At 50.3% G+C, this 22,664-nt stretch overlaps 1 protein-coding gene across 12 annotated transcripts in view; it reads right to left on the bottom strand.

The window, feature by feature from the left end:
- Window positions 1-928: 928 nt before the first annotated feature.
- BCL2L1 (BCL2 like 1) overlaps window positions 929-22,664 on the bottom strand; it is a 51,268-nt gene continuing 29,532 nt past the window's right edge. For 7 of the 12 annotated variants that reach the window (XM_086332540.1, XM_086332549.1, XM_086332541.1 and 4 more), the window contains exon 3: window positions 929-2,597. In XM_086332540.1, the coding sequence (XP_086188666.1) occupies window positions 2,460-2,597 (138 nt within the window). In that variant the 3' untranslated portion in view covers window positions 929-2,459. Of the gene's footprint in view, window positions 2,598-17,921; window positions 18,218-22,664 lie in introns of those variants that run through there. The other 5 variants (XM_086332544.1, XM_086332545.1, XM_086332546.1 and 2 more) reach the window with 2 other exon arrangements.

Below are 22,664 nucleotides of genomic sequence, written 5' to 3'. Positions count from 1 at the left end.
CCACCTTTGCCCTGCAACAGTCAGAGCCATCCTTATATTCATCTCCCTGTCTCCCCGACCAGAATGGAAGGTCCATAAAGGAAAGGGCTTCTCGGCAGAATTCCCGGTGCCTAGGGCTGGGATCGGAGAAGGCAATGGCACCCCACTCCAGTACTCTCGTCTGGAGAATCCCATGGACGGACAAGCCTGGTAGGCTGCAGCCATGGGGTTGCTAAGAGTCAGACACAACTGAGCAACTTCACTTTCACTTTTCTCTTTCATGCATTGGAGAAGGAAATGGCAACCCACTCCAGTGTTCTTGCCTGGAGAATCCCAGGGACAGAGGAGCCTGGTGGGCTGCCGTCTATGGGGTCACACAGAGTCGGACACGACTGACACAACTTAGCAGCAGCAGCAGCAGGGCTGGGATTGCCTGGTGCCTGAGATAGAGAATCTGCCTACAATGCAGGAGACGTGGGTTCAATCCCTGGGTCAGGAAGATCCCCTGGAGAAGAGAATGGCAACCCACTCCAGTATTCTTGCCTGGAGAATTCCATGGACGAGAAGCCTGGCGGGCTATAGTCCATGAAGTTGTAAAGAGTTGGACAAAACTGAGTGAGACTAACACTTTCACTTTCATTCAGGACTGTGCCTACACAGAGCAGGGCCCAGTAAACACTTGCCAGGTGGCCACTTGACTGTTCCTCCCACTAGAATATCAACTCCTGAGGGCAGGAACTGTGTCTGTCATGTTCACACATAGTCAGTGCCCAGCACATAGCAGGTGCTCAAAAAAACCCAGTGCACAGGTGGAGAAATTCAGGACCAGATAGAGGAAGAAGTGACTTGTCCAAGGTTAGGGCAGCAGAGTCAGCACAGGTACCCAGCTCTCCTGCACCTCTTCTGCTAGCCAAGCGTCCCCTCCCAGAGCACACAAGAGCCCAGGCCCTTTGCTCACGAAGAACACATTTTATTACTGAACTGCACCTTTACTTTCACACAGACTATTTCAAAGAGCTGGAAAAAGTGTGGGCTGGGGGTTGGGGGAGGGACAGGTGCCTCTCAGGAGCCAGGACCCCCGGCTGGCTTCCCCAGACCAGGGCGGGGGGTGGGGTGGGGTGGGGGTGCAGGGAGCATCAGGCTGTTCGATCTCCGGGCACCAGCTCTCCACGTGCACACGCACTGCAAGCCAGCAGCTCCTCACACATAAATACAGACACGCTTAACAAAAATAGTATATCATCTTCACAAGGAATAAAAACTAGTTTCAAATATGTACAGCAGAGAGCCCGGGGTGGCCAGGGCTAGGCCTGGACCCCCAGGGATGAGACAGGCCGTGGGTGGAGCAGAGGAGAGAGAGGGAGGTCAGAAGAGCTCCTGGCCAGGCCATCCTGACCTTGGCAGCCCGGCTGCTCAGGCTGAATGGGGGTGGGGTACCAATTGTTCAGGCCAGGCAGGGCTGGCCCCTCCGGCCAGTCCCAGCTCCACCCCACGCACAAGGCTCTCCTTCCTGCCCTTCCTGCCTGAGGTAGGAAGACCCTAGGGCTCCCACAGCTGCTCCCTGTAGCTCCCCCTCACCTCTGGACCATGGCCCCTGAACCCCATGGGCAGCAGCCCAAGGCAAAGACGCCACAGGCTCATCTTCTTGCAGGAAGTGAGGCAGCTGAGGCCATGAACGGCTCTGCGGCACCTATCTCAAGCCCAGTTGGTCCCTCAGTCATGGTCATGGAGCCAGGGAAGGGGAAGAACTGGGGTGGTGCTAAACTGCAAGGCCACCCCAGCTTTGGCATGGGGTGCTTCCTACAGCTACAGTCCCTCCATCTCGGGTGAGGCCGGCCTCTAGCCAGAGACCTCCAGAGGACACTGGGATTGGGGGGAGGGACTTTGGCCAGGTCAGAGAGGGGGAGGGGGTCCTGGTCCTTATTTCTTTATCCCAAGCATCCTGAATCCCTAATTAGTCAGAAGTGGGTCCTAAGTGGCTCTTGGAGGGTGGGGATGAATGGACGGGGGGCCCAGGGCCGGGAGGAGGGAGGAGACAGGAAATGATCAATTCTGAGGCCACAGACATCAAAATGAAGGCAATCTATTGTCTCTCTTTCTGGGGAAAAGGGTCAGAAAACTTTCCAGCTCCCTGGCAAGAAAGCATGCTCAGGGACCCCAAATGCGGAAGGGGACCCACCAATCGGGTGGGGCACTCCGGCCCCCAGTCACAACCCCCGACACCTGTTAGCTTCCACCGGGGCAGGTTCTAGGGAATTTTGTGGGTTTTGATGCCACGACAATTGAGGAAGGTGGCTCTCACAGAAGCATGTAAATTCTAGAAAACTAATTGCGGGGGACCAGGTCTAGGCCCAACCCTGTGATGTGTGGGTGGCTGTGGGCTCCATGGAGTGGTTCTCCTGGTGGCAATGGTGGCTGGACGGAGAGATGTGGTGGGGGCAGGACGGGGGTGTGTGGGTGAGTTGGTGGTCAGTGTCTGGTCATTTCCGACTGAAGAGCGAGCCCAGCAGAACCACACCAGCCACAGTCATGCCCGTCAGGAACCAGCGGTTGAAGCGCTCCTGGCCCTTCCGGCTCTCGGCTGCTGCATTGTTCCCGTAGAGTTCCACAAAAGTGTCCTGCCAGGAGACAGAAGAGAAGGGAACTGTGTGAGTTCTCAAACAGGAATGTGGCTGGGACAAAGCGGGTGGTCGGCGTGTGATGACCTTGCTGAGCTGAAAAACTGCAGCTGTCCATGCCCCCTTTAGGCCAGATAAAGGGTTAAGGGCGGCTCTTCCTCCTGACCCCCAGCTGGGGATAACCAACCCATTTTACTGCTGAGAAAACAGGTGCAAAGTGGGGGTAGAGTTCTGTCCAAGGTCAGCCAGCTAGGAAGTGGTCCTTCAGAACCTGATGGGAAAGAGATGGGCAGGGAACTGAGGGAGGCCAAGGGGCTGGAGCAGGAGAGGAGGAGAGGGGAGGAGATGAGCCTGAAGGGGTGAGTGAGAGCTGGACCACTGTGGTCTGGAAGCTTGGAGGAAGCGGGAGTTGAGCCTGAGGGCAGTGCAGAACTCCAGGCCTCAGCCTTTCCACTGCTGCAAAGGAGGGAGAGAGGGAGGAAGGGGGAGAAAAGAGACAGGGGAAACTCCAGAGTGATTCCGGGTCAGGGCAGGTCTGGAGGAAGCCTCTGACCAGGGCAGGCTGATGGGTGGGCAGAGCAGGGTGGAACAGAGAGGGCAACAGCAGTGCAGGACTGGGATGGGGTCCATGAGGCCCTGTCCCCCACCCCAGGGGGCATGACCCGGGGCCCAGGAGGAGGTGAGCAACAGTCCTCTGCCCTGAAGCTAGTCAGGAGGGAAGCACATGATACCACAAAGGAGGGGCTGCGGGCTGAATGACCCAACCTAGGGTGGAACCAATCTGTGGGGCAGGCGGAGGGGAGCTTGGAGCACCCTTTAAGGAGGGCGCCTTGCACCCCATTTGTCCTTTAATCCTCTCAACAATGCTGCAGTGTGGGCTGTCTCTCCCTACTGGCAGACCAGGAAGCCCAGCCTCTGAGTGCAGAGGAACTTGATCAGGTCACCCAGCTTTGTGGAGGAGCCGGAATCTAAAGCTGGTGTCTGGCATCTAGGATCAGTGTGCTTCGACTCCCCCGGGAGGGAACAGACCACTGGCTGGTTCCAGAGACTGTGTTCTTGCTTCTCCACCATGAACTCACACTGTGGGCCCACACGCTACCTGGGCCAGAGTGGCTGAGCTGTGGGGTGGCCCCCTCAGACCATGCCTGCCATTTCTGGTTGTCTCCACGTCCCACCCAGACAGTTTGCTCACTATGATATGTGCCAGCCCCTACTTCTAGTCTTGACGACACCCCCTCACTCCATGCCAAGATTTTTTAAAACACAGGTCAGAGTGTGGCACACCCACAGCTTTTCCTCGGACTTAGAATGCCAGTGTCATGTCCGTTCATGTCCCTGGTACCCAGCAGAGGGTCATACAAACTGAACTGACAACCTGACTCAAAGAATCCTCTATACTTATTAAGCCATTAAGGAGGCAGCAGTGATGTGTGAGCCAGAGCAGAGTCCTTCTAGAAAGGGGAAAAGGCATTGGGAAGGGAAGGCAGGCAGGTGGGGAAAACCCCACCACTGAGCCCCTGTCACTCCATGCTCTCAAGCTCTCCAAGGCTCCCCATCACACACAGAATCGAGTCTTCACCAAGGCCAGTGAGGCCCAGTAGGCCCCAGCCCCTCCACACTGCACACTCTACTCTAGTTGACTGGGCTGTTGCTGCAACATCTGCTGAGCGCAGCACCTACTGCCCTTGTGGCCTGGAGCACTCGACCCCAGGCTCCCTCATTTCACTCCTAACTCTGTTCAAATGCCATCTCCTCAGGGACACCTTCCCTGGCCACCTTGTCTAATATGGTACCCCCTACCCTGATCTCTTGCTACCTATCCCCTCAACTTGCTCTATTTTTCTTCTTAGCACTTTCTGGAAGCAGAGCCTGCTCTTTTGGGTCTTTGTTTTGATTGATCTCCTGCAGTAGTCATGGTTTGACGAGGCATAGAGGCTGTCCTGTTTCTATATGTCCAGAACCCAAAACAGTGTCTGGCACAGAGTCAGTGATCAATAAATACATGAGGAGAACAAAGGTTTTACATGCCTCCTAAGTTCCAGACACTGTCATCCCCTTCACCTTCATCAGAATCCTCAGATGTAGCAATCTGAGCCCCATGTCACAGATGAAACAACTGAGGTAGACAGTCGGACAGACCTTGCCTGGGGTCACTCAGTTAACAGGGGGCAGAGCCAGGATCAAAGCCCAGGACTGCCTGGTCCCAACCTGGGTGCTGCTGTGAAAGTGAAAGTCGCTCTGCGACCCCATGGGCTATGCACAGTCCATGGAATTCTCTAGGCCAGAATACTGGAGTGGGTAGCCTTTCCCTTCTCCAGGGGATCTGCCCAACCCAGGTCTCCTGCACTGCAGGGGAATTCTTTACCAGCTGAGCCACAGGGGGTGCTGCTACAGCAGGACTATTCCCTATGTGGGGCCTGGGGTAGAGGGGGCCTTGGGCCTGGGAAGAGAAGGGCAGTGGCAGCAGCCAGAGTCCTTAATCTTTGGCCTTCATCCTGCTTAGCCTCCATGGGTTTCTTGTTGGACCAGAAAATTCTTACAAGAACTGAAATTTTTCTGGTCGTAAGCGAAGGAGGCCCCAGTTTAAGTCACAAAAAAGACTGATCTGTGATGAGGGAGTCCTGGGCCGTGAGGCGCATGGGAGAGGGAGCCATGGCCAGAAATTATCCCAAGGGGCCAAATGTCCCACAAGAAACCAGGGACACTGGGCTGCAGCCAAAGTGGGAGAGGCCTCCCTCGATGGGAACTTTCCTGAAGTAGAGGGCTGGCAGCCACAGGAAATTTTCGGCTCTGGGCTGAGCTGGAATAAACAGGCCCCGTTCCTGCAAGGGCACAAAGCACTCACTGTCCAGGAACAGTCATTCCAGGGTGGAGGGAACATTCTCCTGTGGGTGCCACGGAGACAAGTCTCTGATCGGCCCAGCCCCCACCGTGCATTAACGCGCTTGGACAATCTTCATCTCCATTTCAGAAGCTCCTCCTAGGGAGGAGGAGAGGATCCTGGGGATTGCTTTCACAGAGAGAGCAGGAGCAAAACGGGGTGTGCTGTTCCAGGGCGGGTGCCGGGGAGGCAGCGGTGAGGGTATATTTAGCCCACGGTTCACACGACACACTTGGAAACAAACACAGCCATTTTCTCGGCAGGCGGCTGCTCTGGGTAAACAAACAGGATTGCGGAGCTGCCCTGGTCTGGAAAAGCAGAGATAAGCCCCCACTGCTGCTCAGTGGCTCCCACTGGTTTGAGCCAGAGCTGCCGTGGTAGACAGGGGGTCAGATGTAAGGTGGGCAGCAGGGAGGTCAGCCTCTGATGTCCCAGAGGCTTTCAGGAGACCCAGCCTAAGGGACTGTGTGCATTCTCAGTGTGGGGCAGGGCAAAATGGGGTGAGCTTCTCTTTGCAGCTGTGATCGCTACCATGGGATCCACGTAGGGCTTTTCAGGACCACTGGGGACAGGGGTGGCTAATGACCTCCATGGGAGAACCATGGATTCCTAGGCTAGAGACTCGCCAGTCAACAAGGCCCACCTACTCACCCACTCTACAGTTTCAAAGAGCCAGTCTGTGGGAGAGCTTGGGCTCTATCATCTAGCATTGGGGCCCTTCAGAGTGATTAGACAAGAACCAGGGTCCCCAGGACAAGTAAGGCTGGGACCACTTTCAAGGTCCTACCTCCATCAGTCCCGGCCACCCGCATGGGATGGCCACAGCCCCACAGCCCAGAGTGCTTCAGGCCCCTGAGCCTGCCAGCTCTGAGCCCTCTAACTGGTAACCCTCCCCACCTCCGCCTTAGTCAGCCAACCCTACCCAGCTTATGTGACCACTTTGGAGTTCTGTCTTCCAAGACTTTCCTACTTATCCTTCCTTCAACTCCAGCAGGAACATCTCCTTTGTACTCCCAGAGATTTTGGACCTTCGTTCATACCGTAACTACTCGGTGTCTACCATGCCCTGGGCCCAGTACTGAACAGGACAAATAAGGTCCCTGCTCTCACAGAGCTTATGTTCTAGTCCATGCATTCTCCATGGGGGTGGGGTGAAGACATAGCATAGAAAGAGATACACAGCACAGCTGTGGTATTCAAACTTATGCCAGAGCAATTAAGATAAACATGTCTAAAAACTAAAAAGACTCCTTAGTAGGGAGTGGTGAGGAGAAAGTAAGGTTGAGAAACACAGTCCTAGAGAGAAGCAAAAAGAATAAGAAGCAAGACAATTTCAGATATGATGGGGTTTTGAAGAGAGTAAATCCTAGGCAGGTGGTAAAGAACACCAGTGGACTGACACAGGTGGAGTGGTCAGAGAAGGTCTCTCTGGGGGAGGGTGGGGAAACTGAGTCCTGAATAACTAGGTGGCAGTGGCCAAGGGAGGATCAAAAATCTTGGGTGATGAGATTTCCCTGGTGGGCCAGTGGCTAAGTCTGCAGTCCCGACACAGGGGGCCCAGGTTTGATCCCTGTTTGGGGAACTAGATCCCACATGCCACAACTAAGAGCCAGTGAAGCCAAATGCAAAGAAAAAAACAAACAAACAAACAAACAAACAAACTCTTGGGTGAAAAAGAGCACGTTCCAGCAGAAGTACCAAGTGCCAATACCCTGAGGTGAGAAGGAGAGGCAGCAGCGTCCCCAGGTTGAGGCTGTCTGTATGGTGGTCTCGCCTGTCAGTCCGGGGACTCGGTACAGGCAGGGATCAAGACTGACGTGTCTGAAGCCAGGGGCTCATCCAGACAGGCACAGACTGGCTTCAGCTAGATCTCTGCCCAGAGAAAGTCAACTGCACGATGAAGGTTACCTTGCAGCCACCTGCAATCCTGCAGAAGTCAGGAGAAAGGCTGGCACAGCATTGTCCTTGGGCAGCGGTCCAAGTGCCAGTGGACCACCTGCCTTGCCAGGGACTGGAGCGCACTTCCTGCTTGAACCCAGTCAGTTCTCCACTATTCACCCTTCCCTCTCACCTCCCCCATCTCCATGCTTCTGAGAGGCGTGGCTTTGAGCAGGTTACTTCGCTTCTTGAGCCATAGTGTCCTCGACTTTCTAAATAACAGTATAATATCCAGGACATCCCTGGTGGTGCAGTGGATAGAAATCCGCCTGCCAATGCAGGGGACATGGGTTTGCTCCCTGGTCTGGGAATATCCCACATGCTGTGGAGCAACTAAGCCCGTGCGCCACAACTACTGAACCTGTGCTCTAGAGCCTGGGAGCCGCAACCACTGGAGCCCGTGACCCAGGAGTCCTGTGGTGGCTTCCCCTGTGCTCTGCAACAGGGGAAGCCACCACAATGAGAAGCCCATACACTGCGACTAGAGAGCAGGCCTAGATCACCACAGACAGAGAAAGTCTAAGAAAAAGCAACGAAGACCCAGTGCAGCCAAAAAGGAAAAAACCAAAACACATAATATGTTATGATGGCATATTCCTTTGTATCACAGAAGTGAATGTTTTGCCTGCTCTAGGCACTGAGCTGAAGCACTTTACTCCAAGGAGGGCTTATTCCCGGGGCACATGCACAGTCACGTTCGCGAGTGAGTGTTTTTGGTCCTGTCTCCCCAACTAGACTGTGTGTGGTTTTTGTCACTTGTACCTCAAGAAGCTGGTGCTGTACCTAGAACACAGCAGGTGCTGTTCTAGATGAATCCATTTGAGATGAACAAATGACTACGTCCAGTCAGCCCTCAGAACATTTTTATCGGAGCCTCATTCTACAGATGTCAAGATGGCAGCTTCAGTGTTCTCCCATAGTCTCTGTCCAGCAAGCGGGAGGACTGGGATTTGTCTGAGTTCTGGCCTCTTGCTCATGCTGAGGTCCAATCCTGCCATCTTGGGTCCCTGCTGTCTCCACCCACAGAGAATTAGGCTCCTCAGCGGCGGCAGCAGCAGCTGACATTTCCAGAGCACTTACCTTGCAAGACCCTCTCCTTGGTCCTTTCTATGGATTGGTTCTTTAAACTGTCTCTATGCTCTGTGGGCCAGTGGGTTCTACTGTTAACCTGCTATACAGCTGATAGACCCGAGACCCTCAGATAATGTGCGACTTGCCCAAGGTCACACAATGGTCTGGTGACATGACTGGGTTGCCTGCACCAACAATCTGGCTCCAGTGCCTTTGCTCCTAACCTCTACCCAGGACTCTGCTCACTTACAAAAGGACAACTGTTCTCAAGGCCCTATCATGGGCCAGGTGCATGCACTATTACTGAAGGAGGGCCTCACTCTAAGCTCAGGTAGGCTGAGGCTCAGAGATACTGAGAGACCTGTCTCAAGTGGGTAACTGAAGAACCAGTTCATATTCTGGGGCCAGGCCTATAGCCCTGGGTCCCTCTTGGAGGAGGAAGGTGGCCTGAAGCACCAGCTGAATGAATGAGTTCTGGCCCCAGGCCAGCTGAGGGGAACTGGGTGCCACAGGAAAAGGATGTGACGAAGGCCAGGAGAGAAAGTGAAACCCTTCCGTCCTGGCTTTAGCGGAGAACAAGCACCGCTGCCAGACGGGCCCTTCCTTCCTCTAGTGTGACTCTGGAGAGCCCAGGCCCACTGCTTCCTTCCTGCTTGGTTATTTCTGGAAAGAGGTAGGTGGAGAAGAGGAAGGGGCTCCTAGCAGCCCAGGGAAAGTGCCACGAACATCAAGAATGTACCTGACCCGGCCTCATCAAAGCCCTGCACAGGCAGGCCATGAGTCACTTTCTGCTCTTGGACTCAGTTTCCCTGAGGGAGAGGCTGACAAATGCCAACTAAATAGACAAATGAGGCCTTGCTAGGAGATCTCACAGAGATGGCAGGCAAGTGGGCAGTGGGGCAAACGAAGAGGCCTTATCACTCGCTCAGCAGGGAGCTGCAGGCGGAGACTCGGAAGAAGCGAGGTTTGTGGTTGGAATCCACTTCCCTTGGCTTTCCTAGGGGGGTGGGAGGCGGAGGGCAGGGGTTGTGTGTGGGGTTCAGCAAAATGAGAGGAACACAGCCTCTCTCCTCCACCCTGGGGACCACAGGCCTGGATGCAGGCAACTCAGAGAGGTGACTCCATGGGGCAGGGACAAAGAGATGGGTGGCTAGACAGCTGGGCTGACACCTCAGCTGAGTCAGCCCAGCTGGTGGGTGGCACAGCGGGCCTCTCTACTTCTGAACCTCAGTTTCTCCTGCTTTGACCTCACAGGCAGTGATGGTGAGAAAAGGGGATGAAAGCACTGGTAAAGCAAAGTGACCTTGGTGTTATGGTGGAAGAGGGTGGCATGCGGAGCCCAAGCCATTTGGGCTGTCAGGGCTATTCGGAGGCATCCTCACAGCAAACTTCTTGGTAATCTTTCTTTAAGTCTGCCCTTGTCAGCTGCCAGCCTCTCTGGCCCCCCGCGCCCCCCCCCGCCCCGCCTCCTCCCCCTCCATTAGTTCTAAGAAGCTAAGCCTGATAGATGTGCTCATTTCTCAGAAAAGGAAGTGGTTGTGCCGGGAGGAGATAACACCTCCGCTAGGGAATTGAGAAAGCTATCAGGCCCAGCAGTGTAGCGCAGGCTCTCCACCACCTCAGCTCAGAAGCGGGGTACCAGTCTTGGAGGAAGAGAGAGGTAATTCAGAAAAGCATTTACTGGGGGCACAGATGCTCATTTAGGGGCTCTCAATCTCCTTCCCAGGGAGTGATAGCTGAGATTTACTGAGCACTTACCAAGCACCAGGCATGGTGCTAAGAGCTTCGTTGTGTATGTAAATTCACCGAATCCTTATAAGAACCCCATGAAGTAAGTGCTATCATTACTCACCATGTTACAGATGAGGAAACAGGCACGGAGAGGTCAAGTGACCTCCCAAGGCCATCCAGTTCATAAATGGCAGAGCAGGGATCTGAATCCAGGCAGTCTGGCTCCAGAGCCCAAAGGCTTAATGGCTCCTGGGCAGCTGCTACCTGCTCATATGCATTCATTCCCTGGAAGTCTGAAACTCCCCTCATCTCAATCTTATTTTACCCTTGGTAACTAACTCCCTATTCACTTTTTTCTAGGTATTTTTATTTATTACTTATTTTATTTTTGGTTGCTCTGGGTCTTCACTGCTGTGTTCAGGCTTTCTCTAGTTGCAGAGAGTGGGGCTACTCTAGTTGCGGTGCACAGTTTTCTTACTGCAGTGGCTTCTCTTGCTGCGAAGCATAGGCTCTAGGTGCGTGGGCTTTAGGTGTTGTGGCACACAGCTCAGTAGTTGTGGCTCATGGGCTCCAGGGTATGCAGGCTTCAGTATGAACTCCCTATCTTTCATGAGTAGATGGCCACAGCCTTTCGTTCTTCTCCCAGTGTCCAGGGTGAGAAGGACCAAGGCTCAGCCTCGAAACAGAATCAGAAACTCAAAAGTGACCTTAAAAGATGCCCAAGCAACCTTCCATGTGATGCTCAAGCTCAGCCCTAACATCCTCACTTCCCAGTTGAGGTTCAGAAAGATGGAGAACAAATCTATAGATTCAGTGCAATCCCTACCAAAATATTAATGTCATTTTCCACAGAATTAGAACAAATAATCATAAAAGTTGTATGGAAATACAAAAGACCTCCAATAGCCAAAATAATCTTGAGAAAAAAGAAGAAAGCTTAGAAGCATCATGCTCTCTGATCTGAAACTATACTACAAAGCTACAGTAATCAAAACAGGTTGGTACCAGCAGAAAAAACAGAAACATAGATGAGTGGAACAGAGAGACCAGAAGTGAACCCACACTTACACAGACAGCTACACGCAAAAGACTCAAACTGGACACTTCTCTCACACCATGCACAAAGATAAATTTTAAATGGATTAAAGGCTTAAATTAAGACCCCAAACCATAAAATTCCTAGAAGAAAACACAGGCAGTATGTTCTTTGATTTGTAATACGATATTTTTTGGATACATCTCCAGAGGCAAAAGAAACAAAAGAAAAAATAAACAAATGTGACCACATTAGACTAAAAAGCTTTTGCATGGAGAAGGAAACTATCAACAAAGCTAAAAGGCCACCTACTAAAAGGCAGAAGGTGCCTTTTAGAAGCTAAAAGGCAGAAGATATCTGCAAATGATATAGCCGATAATGGGTTAATATCCAACATATACAAAGAATTCATACAATGCAACATCAAAAAACAAATAACCAGATTACAAAATGGGCAGAGGATCTGAACAGACATTTTTCCAAGGAAGCCATACGGATAGCCAACAGGTACATGAAAAGATGCTCAACATCAAGAAACATTAGGAAAAGGCAAATCAAAACCACAATCGGCTAACACCTCACACCTGTCAGAATGGCTGTTATCAAAAAGACAACAAATAACAATCACTGATGGGGATGTGGAAAAAAGGGAATCCTCATGTATTATTGGTGGGAATGTAAATTGGTGCAACCATTATGGAATGGAAACAGCATGGAGATTCCTTAGAAAATTAAAAATAGAACTACTATATGATCTAGCCTGCCTGCTAATGCAGGGGATGCAAGTTCGATCTCTGGGTCAGGAAGATCCCCGAGAGAAGGGATCTTGGCAACCCACTCCAGTATTCTCACCTGTAAAATCCCATGGACAGAGGAGCCTGGTGGGCTACATTCCATGGGGTCACAAAGAGTTGGACATGATTAAGCGTGCGCACGGACACACACATACCACAGAATCTAGCAATATCACTCTCTGTATATTTACGTGAAGAAAACAAACACGCTAATTAGAAAACATAAAGGCACCTCTATGTTCACTGAAGCATTATTTGCAACAGCCAAGATACAGAAACAACCTAAGTGCCCATCAACAGATGAATGGATAAAGAAAATATAATACAAATATACAACACTAAATACTAGCCATTAAAAAGGATGAAATCTTGCCATGTGTGACAACATGGAGGGACCTAGAGAGTATTATGCTTAGTGAAATAAGTCAGACAGAGAAAGACAAACACAGTATGGTTTCACTTATATGTGGACTCTAATTCAAAACAAACAAACAAAAACAGAGACACAGATACAGAGAACAAACAGGTGTTTAACAGAGGGAGAGGGGTAGGGACTGGAAAGAAATAGGTGAGGGAGATGAAGAGACATAAACTTTCAGTTGCAAAATATATGAGTCTTCATGAGTATGAAATGTACAGTGTGGGGAACATAGTCAATAATTATGTAACATCTTTGTATGGTGACTTACCTTAACTACACGTATTGTGGTGATCAGTTTGCACTGTATAGAATTATTGAATCACTACGCTGTATAACAGGAACTAACATAATGTTGTAGGTCAATTATATTTAAAAAATCAAATAGGGACTTCCTTGGTGGTCCAGTGGCCAAGACTTCATGCTCCTAATGTGGAGGACTGGGGGGCTGGGGTTCAATCCCTAGTCAGGGAATTAGATCCCACATGCCACAACTAAAGATCCTGCGTACCCCAGTGCAGCCAAATAAATGTTTTTTAAAAAAAGAAAGAAAAAGAGAGCAGATTTGTGGTTACCAGAGGCAGGGTTTGGGGGGATGGGAGGAGCGGGGAGGAAGAAAGTGGCCAAAAGGTAGAAACTTCCAGTTATAAATTGATACTAGGGATGTAATGTACGAAATAAATACAATTAACACTGCTGTATGTTATATATAAAAGGTTTTAAGAGAATATATCCTAAGAGTTCTCATAAGAAGAAAAATTTTTTTCTACTTGATTTTGTACCTCTATGAGATGACAGATTCTCCCTAAACTTCCTGTGGTCATCACTTCATGATGTACGGAAATCAAATCTTTATGCTGTAAACCTTAAACTTTTACAGTACGTATGTCAAATACATTTCAATAAAACTGAAAGGACAAAAAAAAAACAAAAGGAAAGCTGGAGCGCCCTGATTACACAGTAGGTCTGTTTCACTCCAGATGGTCCAGAACCATGGAGTTATCGACAGGGCATTGTCTGCTTACACACTTGCAGTAAAGAATCCGCCTGCCAATGCAGGAGACGCGGGTTCCATCCCTGGGTCAGGATGATGCCCTGGAGAAGGGAATGGCAACCGACTCCAGCATTCTTGCCTGGGAAACCCCATGGACAGAGGAGCCCGGCAGGCTACAGTCCATGGGGTCGCAAGAGTCGGATGAGACTTAGTGACTAAACAACAACACATACGCACTTGTGAGAAGGGGCTCCCTTCGTCCTGTGTGGATCATTTCATTTTTGAGCAGCTCTTTTGGAAAACTTTTCCCTTTGATCGGCTCTAATGGAAAATTTTTTGCCTCTTTCCCTCTACCGCCTGTCCTAGCTGGCCTTAGTTCCGGTTCTCTCTCCTCTGCTGCTCTCTTCCAACTCTCCCAAGGGCTAACCAAGAAGGTAACACGAGCTAGCAGAGAAAGGTTAAGGCCCTGAGCCAGGTCCTGCTGCTCTCTGAGTATCAGCTTCCTCATTTATAAAATAGGAGTGCCATCTAGATGAGGCCAAGGCTGGTGACAAGTTATCTTCTTTTTCTCCACCAAGGTGGGCTTCTACAGCAAAGAACAGGCAGGGACCCAATAAGTCTTGCAATTAGACTCAGATGTTTAGCTTTGGACCTCATTAATAATATGGGAATTAAAGATGTACTCATTTCACAAGAACATTGTGAAAATTCAATAGTAATTCATATAAAGGACTTAGAACTATATGTGACACCTAGTAGATTTGCAGTAATTTAAGTAATTATTACTGTTCTTATTATTAGACCAAGGCTCAACTTGAGTCTTAGACCTTTCTCCATGGTCTGCAGGGTTTCTTCAGCTTTGTCTAGGGCCAGGCTGCTTACTCCTCACACACCATGATCTGTTCAGCCTCAAGATCTTTGCTCACATTGGTCCCTATGCTGAGCTCTCTCCTACTTATCTCCTAGGGCTCAACCTGCAGGCCTTAAGGAGGCCTTCTGCTCTCCTGCTCCAAGTCTCCTTGAGCTCTCACCCATTTGCTGAGCTGCCCATTTCTGACCATGAGCTCTGTCTCCTAGGCTGAGAGCCTAGTTCTGGGCCCAGAGAAGGTGCTGATGAGTAGGCCGAGTGGTGGGAAGGAAAGAAGGCCAGTTCCCTCTCTCTCTTAAGCCCCACCTTCATCGCCTGCAAAAACTAGGAGGAGGCCCCAAGATACCAGGTGACTGGGCAGGTACCTGGGGCTCCCCAGACACCAAGTTCTCCCAGGCTCAGGAGAAAGTTCTGGAAAAGACATCTTCTGCACTGTGTTGACACAACAGGCAGGAGGGACTAGGGTAGCAATCTATAAGGAACAGAGGTTTGATCTCTGGGGCCAACCCCCTTCCTAATTCTCCTCTGCCTTCTGGGGTCTGCACCTCCAAGTACTCCACGGTCCAAAGCAGCCACTCTCTCCTCCCTTCTGCCCAGGGCTGCCCTACTCTGACACCATCAATGCTGCGTGCTGTGAAGTGCAATGGGCTGGGCGTCAGCAGGTGTGGGTTTTGTGTCCCAGCGCTGTCACTGGCTTGCTTGGGGGTGAGTCCATTCCGCTGTCTGGGATGCTGGGAAAGTCTGGGACTTTCCTCGTCTGTACAATGAAGGCGATCATCTCAAAGGGCTCTCATTAGTGCTGTAGCATGAAGAAGATGAAAATAACTCACACATGGGCAAATAACTGACTACCTGTGTTCTCTCTCAGGTGTATTTGAAAGATCCAGTCATTTAGTGTGGAAGGTGAGAGGCAACATTCTCTCCAAGAAGGACTTGTTGCCTCCACTTCAAAGCCTGCTGAGCCTTGCCGTCCAACCTGCAGATTCCAGGGCAAAGGGCATTGGGCATATCTATGACCAGGGTCAGCTCCTCAGAGGGCCAGATCTTGCCAGGCTCTGCCCCAGTGGCCTCAACCTCCTCACCCCAGCACCGCCTCCAACTAGTCCAGACAAGTCCGGGTATTTTCAGCCACCTTTATCTGATCGGAAATGTTTGGAATTCCACAGCAGAAGGCAACAGCTCTGGAGGACTTGGGGACAGAGCAAATCCCTGCAACCCCTCCCTGCCCCCCACCACATAAGAATGCTCTCACATACAGCGTGTGAAAGTTGTTCAGTCGCGTCCGACACTTTGCGACCCCATGGACTCCTCTGCCCATGGGATTCTCCAGGCAAGAATGCTGGAGTGGATAGCCATTCCCTTCTCCAGGGGATCTTCCCAAGCCAGGGATCAAATCCAGGTCTCCCACACTGCAGGCGGATTCTTTACTGTCTGAACCACCAGGGAAGCCCCTCGCGTACAGCCTTGTAACCAAAACCTCAGTGCTGAAGGCTCCCTCAGGCTGCAGCCTCCCTATTTCATCTTCATTGCAGCCCACCAGCCCCCTCAAGGTGCAGAATAGCAAGGTGCCTGAGACTGGTGTCAGGAAAGCTGGAGGATTCTGTAGCCATGATACTGAGGGAGGGGCCACCTGGAGGTTTGCTGTTCACAGTCAATGCCCACAGCACCAACAAACTGCAGAAGACCACCACCACCAGCATGTTCAACCTCTAAACAGACAGGAAACTGAGACCTGAGGAGGCAAAGGGACCCCCCTCCTCGCAAGGCCTCTTGACTCCTAGAGTCCAACAGTGTGGGTTCTAACACACACAAGTGTGGGTTCTAAACCCCAGCTCTGTGACTGCCGGACCTGGGGCAAGATCCTTTATCTCTCCAAGCCCAGGGTACTGTCTACAAAGTGAGAATACTGCCATCACAGCCTTAGCAGCAAGGATTAAAAGGTCCATGGCAAGTGCTCAATAATTGTTAGCTGTTGTTTTTTATAGCTAAAAATGAATGTCCCCATTTGTGCTTCTCATATTGTAGTCTCATTACTTATAGCTACAAACAAATAACAACAACAACAAAACGCCCACAGCTCATACTGCCTTAGCCCCTACTTGAATTCTCAAAATCTTCCAAGTAGGTGTTGTCCCCATTTTACCAAAGAAGAAACTAAGACTCAGAGAGGTGAGGAAACTTTGTCTGAGATCTGGTTACCCAGTGAGGGTGTCTGACTCCACCGCACGTTAAGTCTGCCAGTGCAATAGGACAGATGCAGAAGGATGTGACTAAGCTCTTCCTTCCTTCCCCTCTTACCCACCCAGTGCCCACTACTTGCTGAGGATCTTGAGCCTTGGATCAGAGACCATTTTGAGGCCAGGGCAGAGGCATGTTCCTTGGTAGCCCCCCTGGGTTTCTTGGTGGCAAGAAGAGAAGTATGCAGATAGCTGCTCTGTGCTTCCCTATTGTCTCCTAACCCAGCCCCTGCAAGGCCAGTCCTTGAAGAGACCCCCTCCCTCCATCTGGTCATTATCTTGGAAACAAAAGCATGCCTAGTAGCTTTGGTGGAGCTGTTACCTGAGGTCCAAGATAGACCATGACCTCTTTGTGGGTTGACCTGTGGGGCTGTAGGAGGATTACCTACTTAGCTCTGGACACTCATTCATTTCACAAATCTTTATTAAGAGCCCACTGAATGCCAGGCACCATGTTAAATGCTAGAGATAAAACAGTGACTAAATTAGAAGAAAATTCCTACCTGTGTAAGTTTATAATTTAATGGGACAAGACAGGAAATAAATGTCAGATGGTGGTTAAGTGCTAAAAAGAAAACTAAATGAGAGAAGGGGTTAAAAAGAAACACTGAAGAGGGCAGAATTAAAACCTGGTCAGGGAAAGCTTCCTTAGGAGGTGACATCTGGTCAGAGTCCTGAATGAAGTGAGGAAACAGGCACTACAAGGATCTGAGGAAAGGCAGGGGAAGAGCAAGGGCCAGGCCCCGAGGCAGGAACACACTCAGGGCACTCCGAGAACAGGGAAGACCCCAGTGTGGCTGAAGCTGAGTGAATGAGGGGAGAATGACAGCGCGGGGTCTGGTAGTAGCCAAGGGTCAGAATGTGCAGGGCCTTGAAGGCCATTTAAAGACTTGAGCCTGTCCTTTGAGTGAACACTGCAGGGTTTTGAGCAGGGGAGAGACATGATCTGACTTTGATTTTAACAAAGGCCCTCCGGTTCCTGGGTAGAGACCTGCAGGCGTAAGGGACTGGTGATGACCTGATGCAGCCATCCGGGAAGAACATGAGGGTGGCTTAATCAGGATGGTGCCAGGGAAGCTGGAGAGAAGCAGTCAGATTCAGAATTTATTTCGTAACAGTAAAGCTGAAGGGATTTCCTAATGGATTGGATATGGACCACGCGAGTTGCTTGCTTCTCTGGCCCTGTTTCTCATCTACAAAAGGCAGGGTAAAAGGCCTTTGAGGATTTTTTTCCCAGCTTGATAACTACGCGAACCCTGTGGGAGGAAAAAAGAGATAAAACCACTTCTGCTGTCAAAGCCATTTGCTCACCTGACCTCTAGGCACATGCAGGATCATGGAGTAGCCAGACCCAGGTAGGGGTGGGCATAGCTTTATTGATAAGGGGAGGGGTGGGGCATCAGAGCTGTGCTATGTGTATCTAGGGCCTGCTAGGCAGAAAGTGCTCAGTGTGAGTGAATGAGGCAACGCTGGGAGGTCAGGATGTGTGCAAGAACGTTCCAGGTCCTTCTAAGTTAACAAAAGAAGCCTGGCCCAAGGGATTCCTCTCCCGGCTTTCCTTCTGCATCCATTACATGGGCTGAGTCTCAAGTTCCCGTTCTTCATGAATGGGAGACTTCGATATCTGAAATCACCAAAGTAGAATTTCAGGGCTGGAAGGAAGCAGAGACACGTCTGACCCCCTCTAAACACAATTTCAGCCATCACTGTTTGAGTTTTATTTATGTGTCATGATCATTATGAACATTTTCCTATCAATTGACTTGCTTTTTATTTTTATTTTCATTAGAGTTCACTCTTTTAAAAAAATTTTTAAATGGAGATAGTTGCTTCACAACATTGTGTTGGTTTCTGCCATGTATCAACATGAATTGGTCATAGGTTATACATATGTCCCCTCCCTCTTGAACCTCCCTCCCACCCCTCGACGTGGTCGCAAAGCACCGGTTTGAGCTCCCTGAGTCATACAGCAAATTCCCACTGCCTATCTGTTTTACATATGATAGTGTATTTGTTTCCATGCTACTCTGTCCATTCGTCCCACCCTCTCCTTCCCCCGCTGTATCCACAAGTTTGATTCATTTTTTAAAGTACTTTTTTCCGTACACACTTAGATGTACAGAAAAGTCTTAACCTGCTCCCCAGCTTGTTCTTTCTGCATCTTTCCTCCTTTTACTGAATGATAGTGGTTTCATCTGTCCCGGTATGGAAGTCTGGAACACCTTGCAGTCATCCTTAAGTCTTCTCTAGCTCTGATCTGTCAGAAAATTCCTCTGAATATATATTCAAAATTTATCCAGAATTTCACCACTTCTTACCACCCCCACCGTCCAAACCAACATCATTTTTCTGCCTGTGTTGTTATAACCACATCCTTCCTGATTTCTCTGTTTCTTCCCTCTCTGGTCCTTCACACTGGAGCCAGCATAAGAGTCCTCTAAAGGCAGTAGGATCCGAACCTGTCTGCTTAAAACACTCCACTGCCTACCCTTCCCATATCACTCAGAGGAAAAGCCACTGTGTCTCACCAGGGCTTACACAAACCTCTGTCTTCTACCACCCTCCTTTGTGCCCTCTGTTCTAGCCACACTCATCTCTAGTCTTCCTCAAACATGCCAAGCACACCCTTCTTACCTTGGGGCTTCTGCACCTGTTCCCTCCGTCTAGAATGTTCTTACCACAGACTGTCACATGGTTTACTCCCTCAGGTCACGCAGATCTCTGCTCGCATGGCTCCTCCTCAGAGAAGCCTTTCCCAATCACTCTTTATTAAAACAAACAAATACCAAGTGTTACCTAGCCACTGTCCATCCCAACCACCATTCCCTGTCTCTTCTGAATGTAAAAACTCCATGAAGGCATATCTCCCAGTAGTTAGAATGGTGCCTGGCATAGGCAGACACTCAGTAAGTATTTGCTAAATGAAAAACTCGGATGAAAAGGCAACATATTATTATTGATATAAACAGAAAACTAATATCATTTGCCACAAATGACAATCAACATAAAATAAAAACACTATTAAAAATTTTTAATGTTTATTTGCATATCATCTGTAAGTTATCTTGAAGGTAATTGGTACCGATCCTGGTCCCACATCTTTATAAAGGAGATACATGAGGTCTCTGGTGGAGAAAGCTCAGGAAGAAATCAGCCAGTCAATTAGAGGCCAGTTCAGAGCAGCCACACAGGTGCCCTTTCCCTGGCTTGGAACCATGGCCCTGCCCTCCAGACTGCAGGCGAAGAGACTGAATCTTGGGATGGGCACAGCTAGGCTGGACCAATGGAGCCTATCTGAAGGGCCAGGAAAGCTCACCCCTTGCACAGGCACAGAACTGGCAGCTCTGCTGAAGAGAACAAAGGCCAAGCTAGAGGAGGCTCGTGGGGCTGCACCGTGGGGGACGGGCATGCATAAACCTGTAGGCAAGGTCCATGGAGACCAGACAGCTGAGAGCAGAAAGGAAAACAGGCTAGGTCCCAAAGGGTGGTAGCTTCAATCCCGTAAACACCAGACAGGCGTGGGGGTTCGGGTGCAGGCCTAGGGGCCCAACTGAGCCCAGGGGGAAGACAAGACCTTCCCAGTCTCCTCCAACAGCAATGATGAGGCCAAGCTGCCCTGAGGAGAGCACTGCCAACCCTGCTACTATTAACCACAGCAGGCATTAGACATTAGGGGGGAAAGAGACAGGGACACCCTCCTAGTCCCCACATCCAGATGGTCTCTCCCAGCACCCTCCTAAGTCCTAGCCAGCTCCATCTACCTGGGCCCTTGAGGACTGGACCCCTGTTTGGAGGGGAACTTTCTTTTCCCATCCCCACAGGGCTGAGCACACATGGCTGCAGGTGCAGGGGGTAGATCGAGAGCTGTTATAACTGCCAGGCCAGCAACGCCTGACCTACATCTCCATGGTTGGTCATGCAAAGAAAAATACCAGGGATTTCCGTTGGTGTTCACCCAATGCAGCTGCCAAGGGAAGGCTGGGCCTTTTGAAGGCCTGTTGTGAGTGGGGTGGAACAAGTGGTAAGCTGGCTGACACAGGCTAGGGGCTGGCCTCTGAATTATTTCCTGGTTTTGAGGACCTCCTTAGTTTTCAGAGAATCTATCAAATGTTTACCTTCTTTCTACCAAGGTCATCTACTGAAGCTCCCCCTGCGCCCCCTTTTAGTATATCACCCTTAATAAGAATTGAGAGAGAAAGAGAAAATGAGAATGAAATTATATTTGGGAAAAAACTGCCCAAACTAAACATTTGTTCTAACTGTAAACTGTTGGCATCTGGAAGGAGGCTTTAGGTTTGCATAGAAAAAAAGACAATTTGGAATCCAGTTTTGCAAGGTAGTATGAAAACAACCTGGGACCTCAGTGTCAGGATGCTGTGTTTATTACTGCTTTGTGGTGGGCAGAGACCTATCTGGCTGTGGAGAAGTCAGTTAAGCACCCTGGCCTCGCTCTTCTCATCTGTCAAGTGTGGAGGAGGGACCAGAGGATCTCTAAGGCTCTCTCTACAGCTTCAAAGTGCTTTGATCCGATCCCCGAGGCCTTCCTCTGGCAGAATTGCACCCCACCCCCATTAGGGCAGGGGCGCAACATTGTGTAAGAAAAAAGTAAGCTCTCTTTGGTGACAAGAGACCAGAGTTCTAACCCAGTGTTGCAATTTATTAACTCACTGTGTAGTCTTGGGCAAGTCACTGCAACTCTGGGGGCACATCACTTTTTTCACATGTAAATCAAAGACTTGAAAGTGGGTTGAAAAAAGCTCTACAGGAACTCCAGTGTTACTGTGCCTCCCTTATGTCACTGACCCCTTAGCATACACCTGCCTCCTAAAGGGCATGTTCTTCACCTGCAATTGCCTCAACCTGCAAATCATAAGACCGTAGAGACAAAACAGAGGGAAGGTGTGAGAACTCCCCTCTAAACCCCCTTCTATCTGACTGCAGAGCTTGTGTTCTCCGACTACAAAAATGTGGAGGTGGCATGGATGGTGGAAAGGACTTGGGATTTGGAGTCAGAAGACCTCAGTTCCCTTCATGGTTGAGAGGAAGACCTCCTCTACACCTCCCGGCACAATCAGAGGCTCAGTGAGATAACGCATGTGCGCTCAGTTCTCAGTCGTGTCTGACTCATTGTGACCCTTTGGACTATAGCCTGCCAGGCTCCTTTATCCATGGAATTTTCCAGGCAAGGATACTGAAGTGGGTTGTCATATCCTCCTCCTGGGGATTGTCCTGGCCCACGGATCGAACCTGCATCTCTTGCACTGGCAGGTGGATTCTTTACCGCTGAGCCACCTGGAAGCCCCTGTGAGATAATATATGGATGCAAAGCAGCACTGGACAAAATTCAGTCAATGACCCTGTGCTATTACGCTGTGACCCAAGCCTGGGTTTCCCCACAGCATGAAGGAAAGCAGAAGGAACAGCTGTAATATCTTAGGGGTGTAACAGCTCCACTTTTAAGTCTTCTGTCCTGAACACCTTGGCCTCTCTCTTCTTAGCTGTATCTGTCCATCCTTCCAGACTCCCTTTACCTGGAGTCTCCAGGCCACCCAGCACAGAGTCCACAGTGCTCTCCCTGAGAGGCTATGGAAGGGCTGAGTCCTGAATCTGACGCTAACTTGCTGTGCACTCTGGGCTGATCACTTAAACTCTGAGTCTCAGGGTCCTTACTTATAGGTACCTACAGTCTCATGACCTAAGTTGTTAAGAGGTATGCCTATATGCCTATACTTTATACATCTCTTCTCTCCCATGGGAGCAGTGAGCACCTCAAAGGTGTGCAAAGAGCACCTGTTAAATGACTGGGAGAAGGGTCCTTTCTGAGGCAACATCAGTGGGAGACCATCGCCAATGACCACTCACCAATCCTCGGGCATCACACTGCAGCCCACTCTTTGCCACCCTGTCCTGAATGGTGGGGACAGGGGTGGGGAGTATGAGGTAAAGGGGAGCTGTAGACCCTCTCCTCTAGAGCAGTCACTGTGAGGTGGAGAAGCCAGATTCTCCATCTGAGAGGGCATCAAACAATACAGAAAAGCGGAAGAGGCAGAGAGCCAAGGGATATCCATGGACACTAGAGTGCGTGAGTGAGGGTATCCG

The sequence above is a fragment of the Bos grunniens genome, chromosome 13 (genome assembly GCF_055505025.1).
Source record: "Bos grunniens cultivar Pamir isolate PY7600 chromosome 13, Bosgru_T2T1.0, whole genome shotgun sequence".
NCBI lineage: Eukaryota > Metazoa > Chordata > Mammalia > Artiodactyla > Bovidae > Bos > Bos grunniens.
This window is presented reverse-complemented; position numbering and strand designations above follow the sequence as displayed.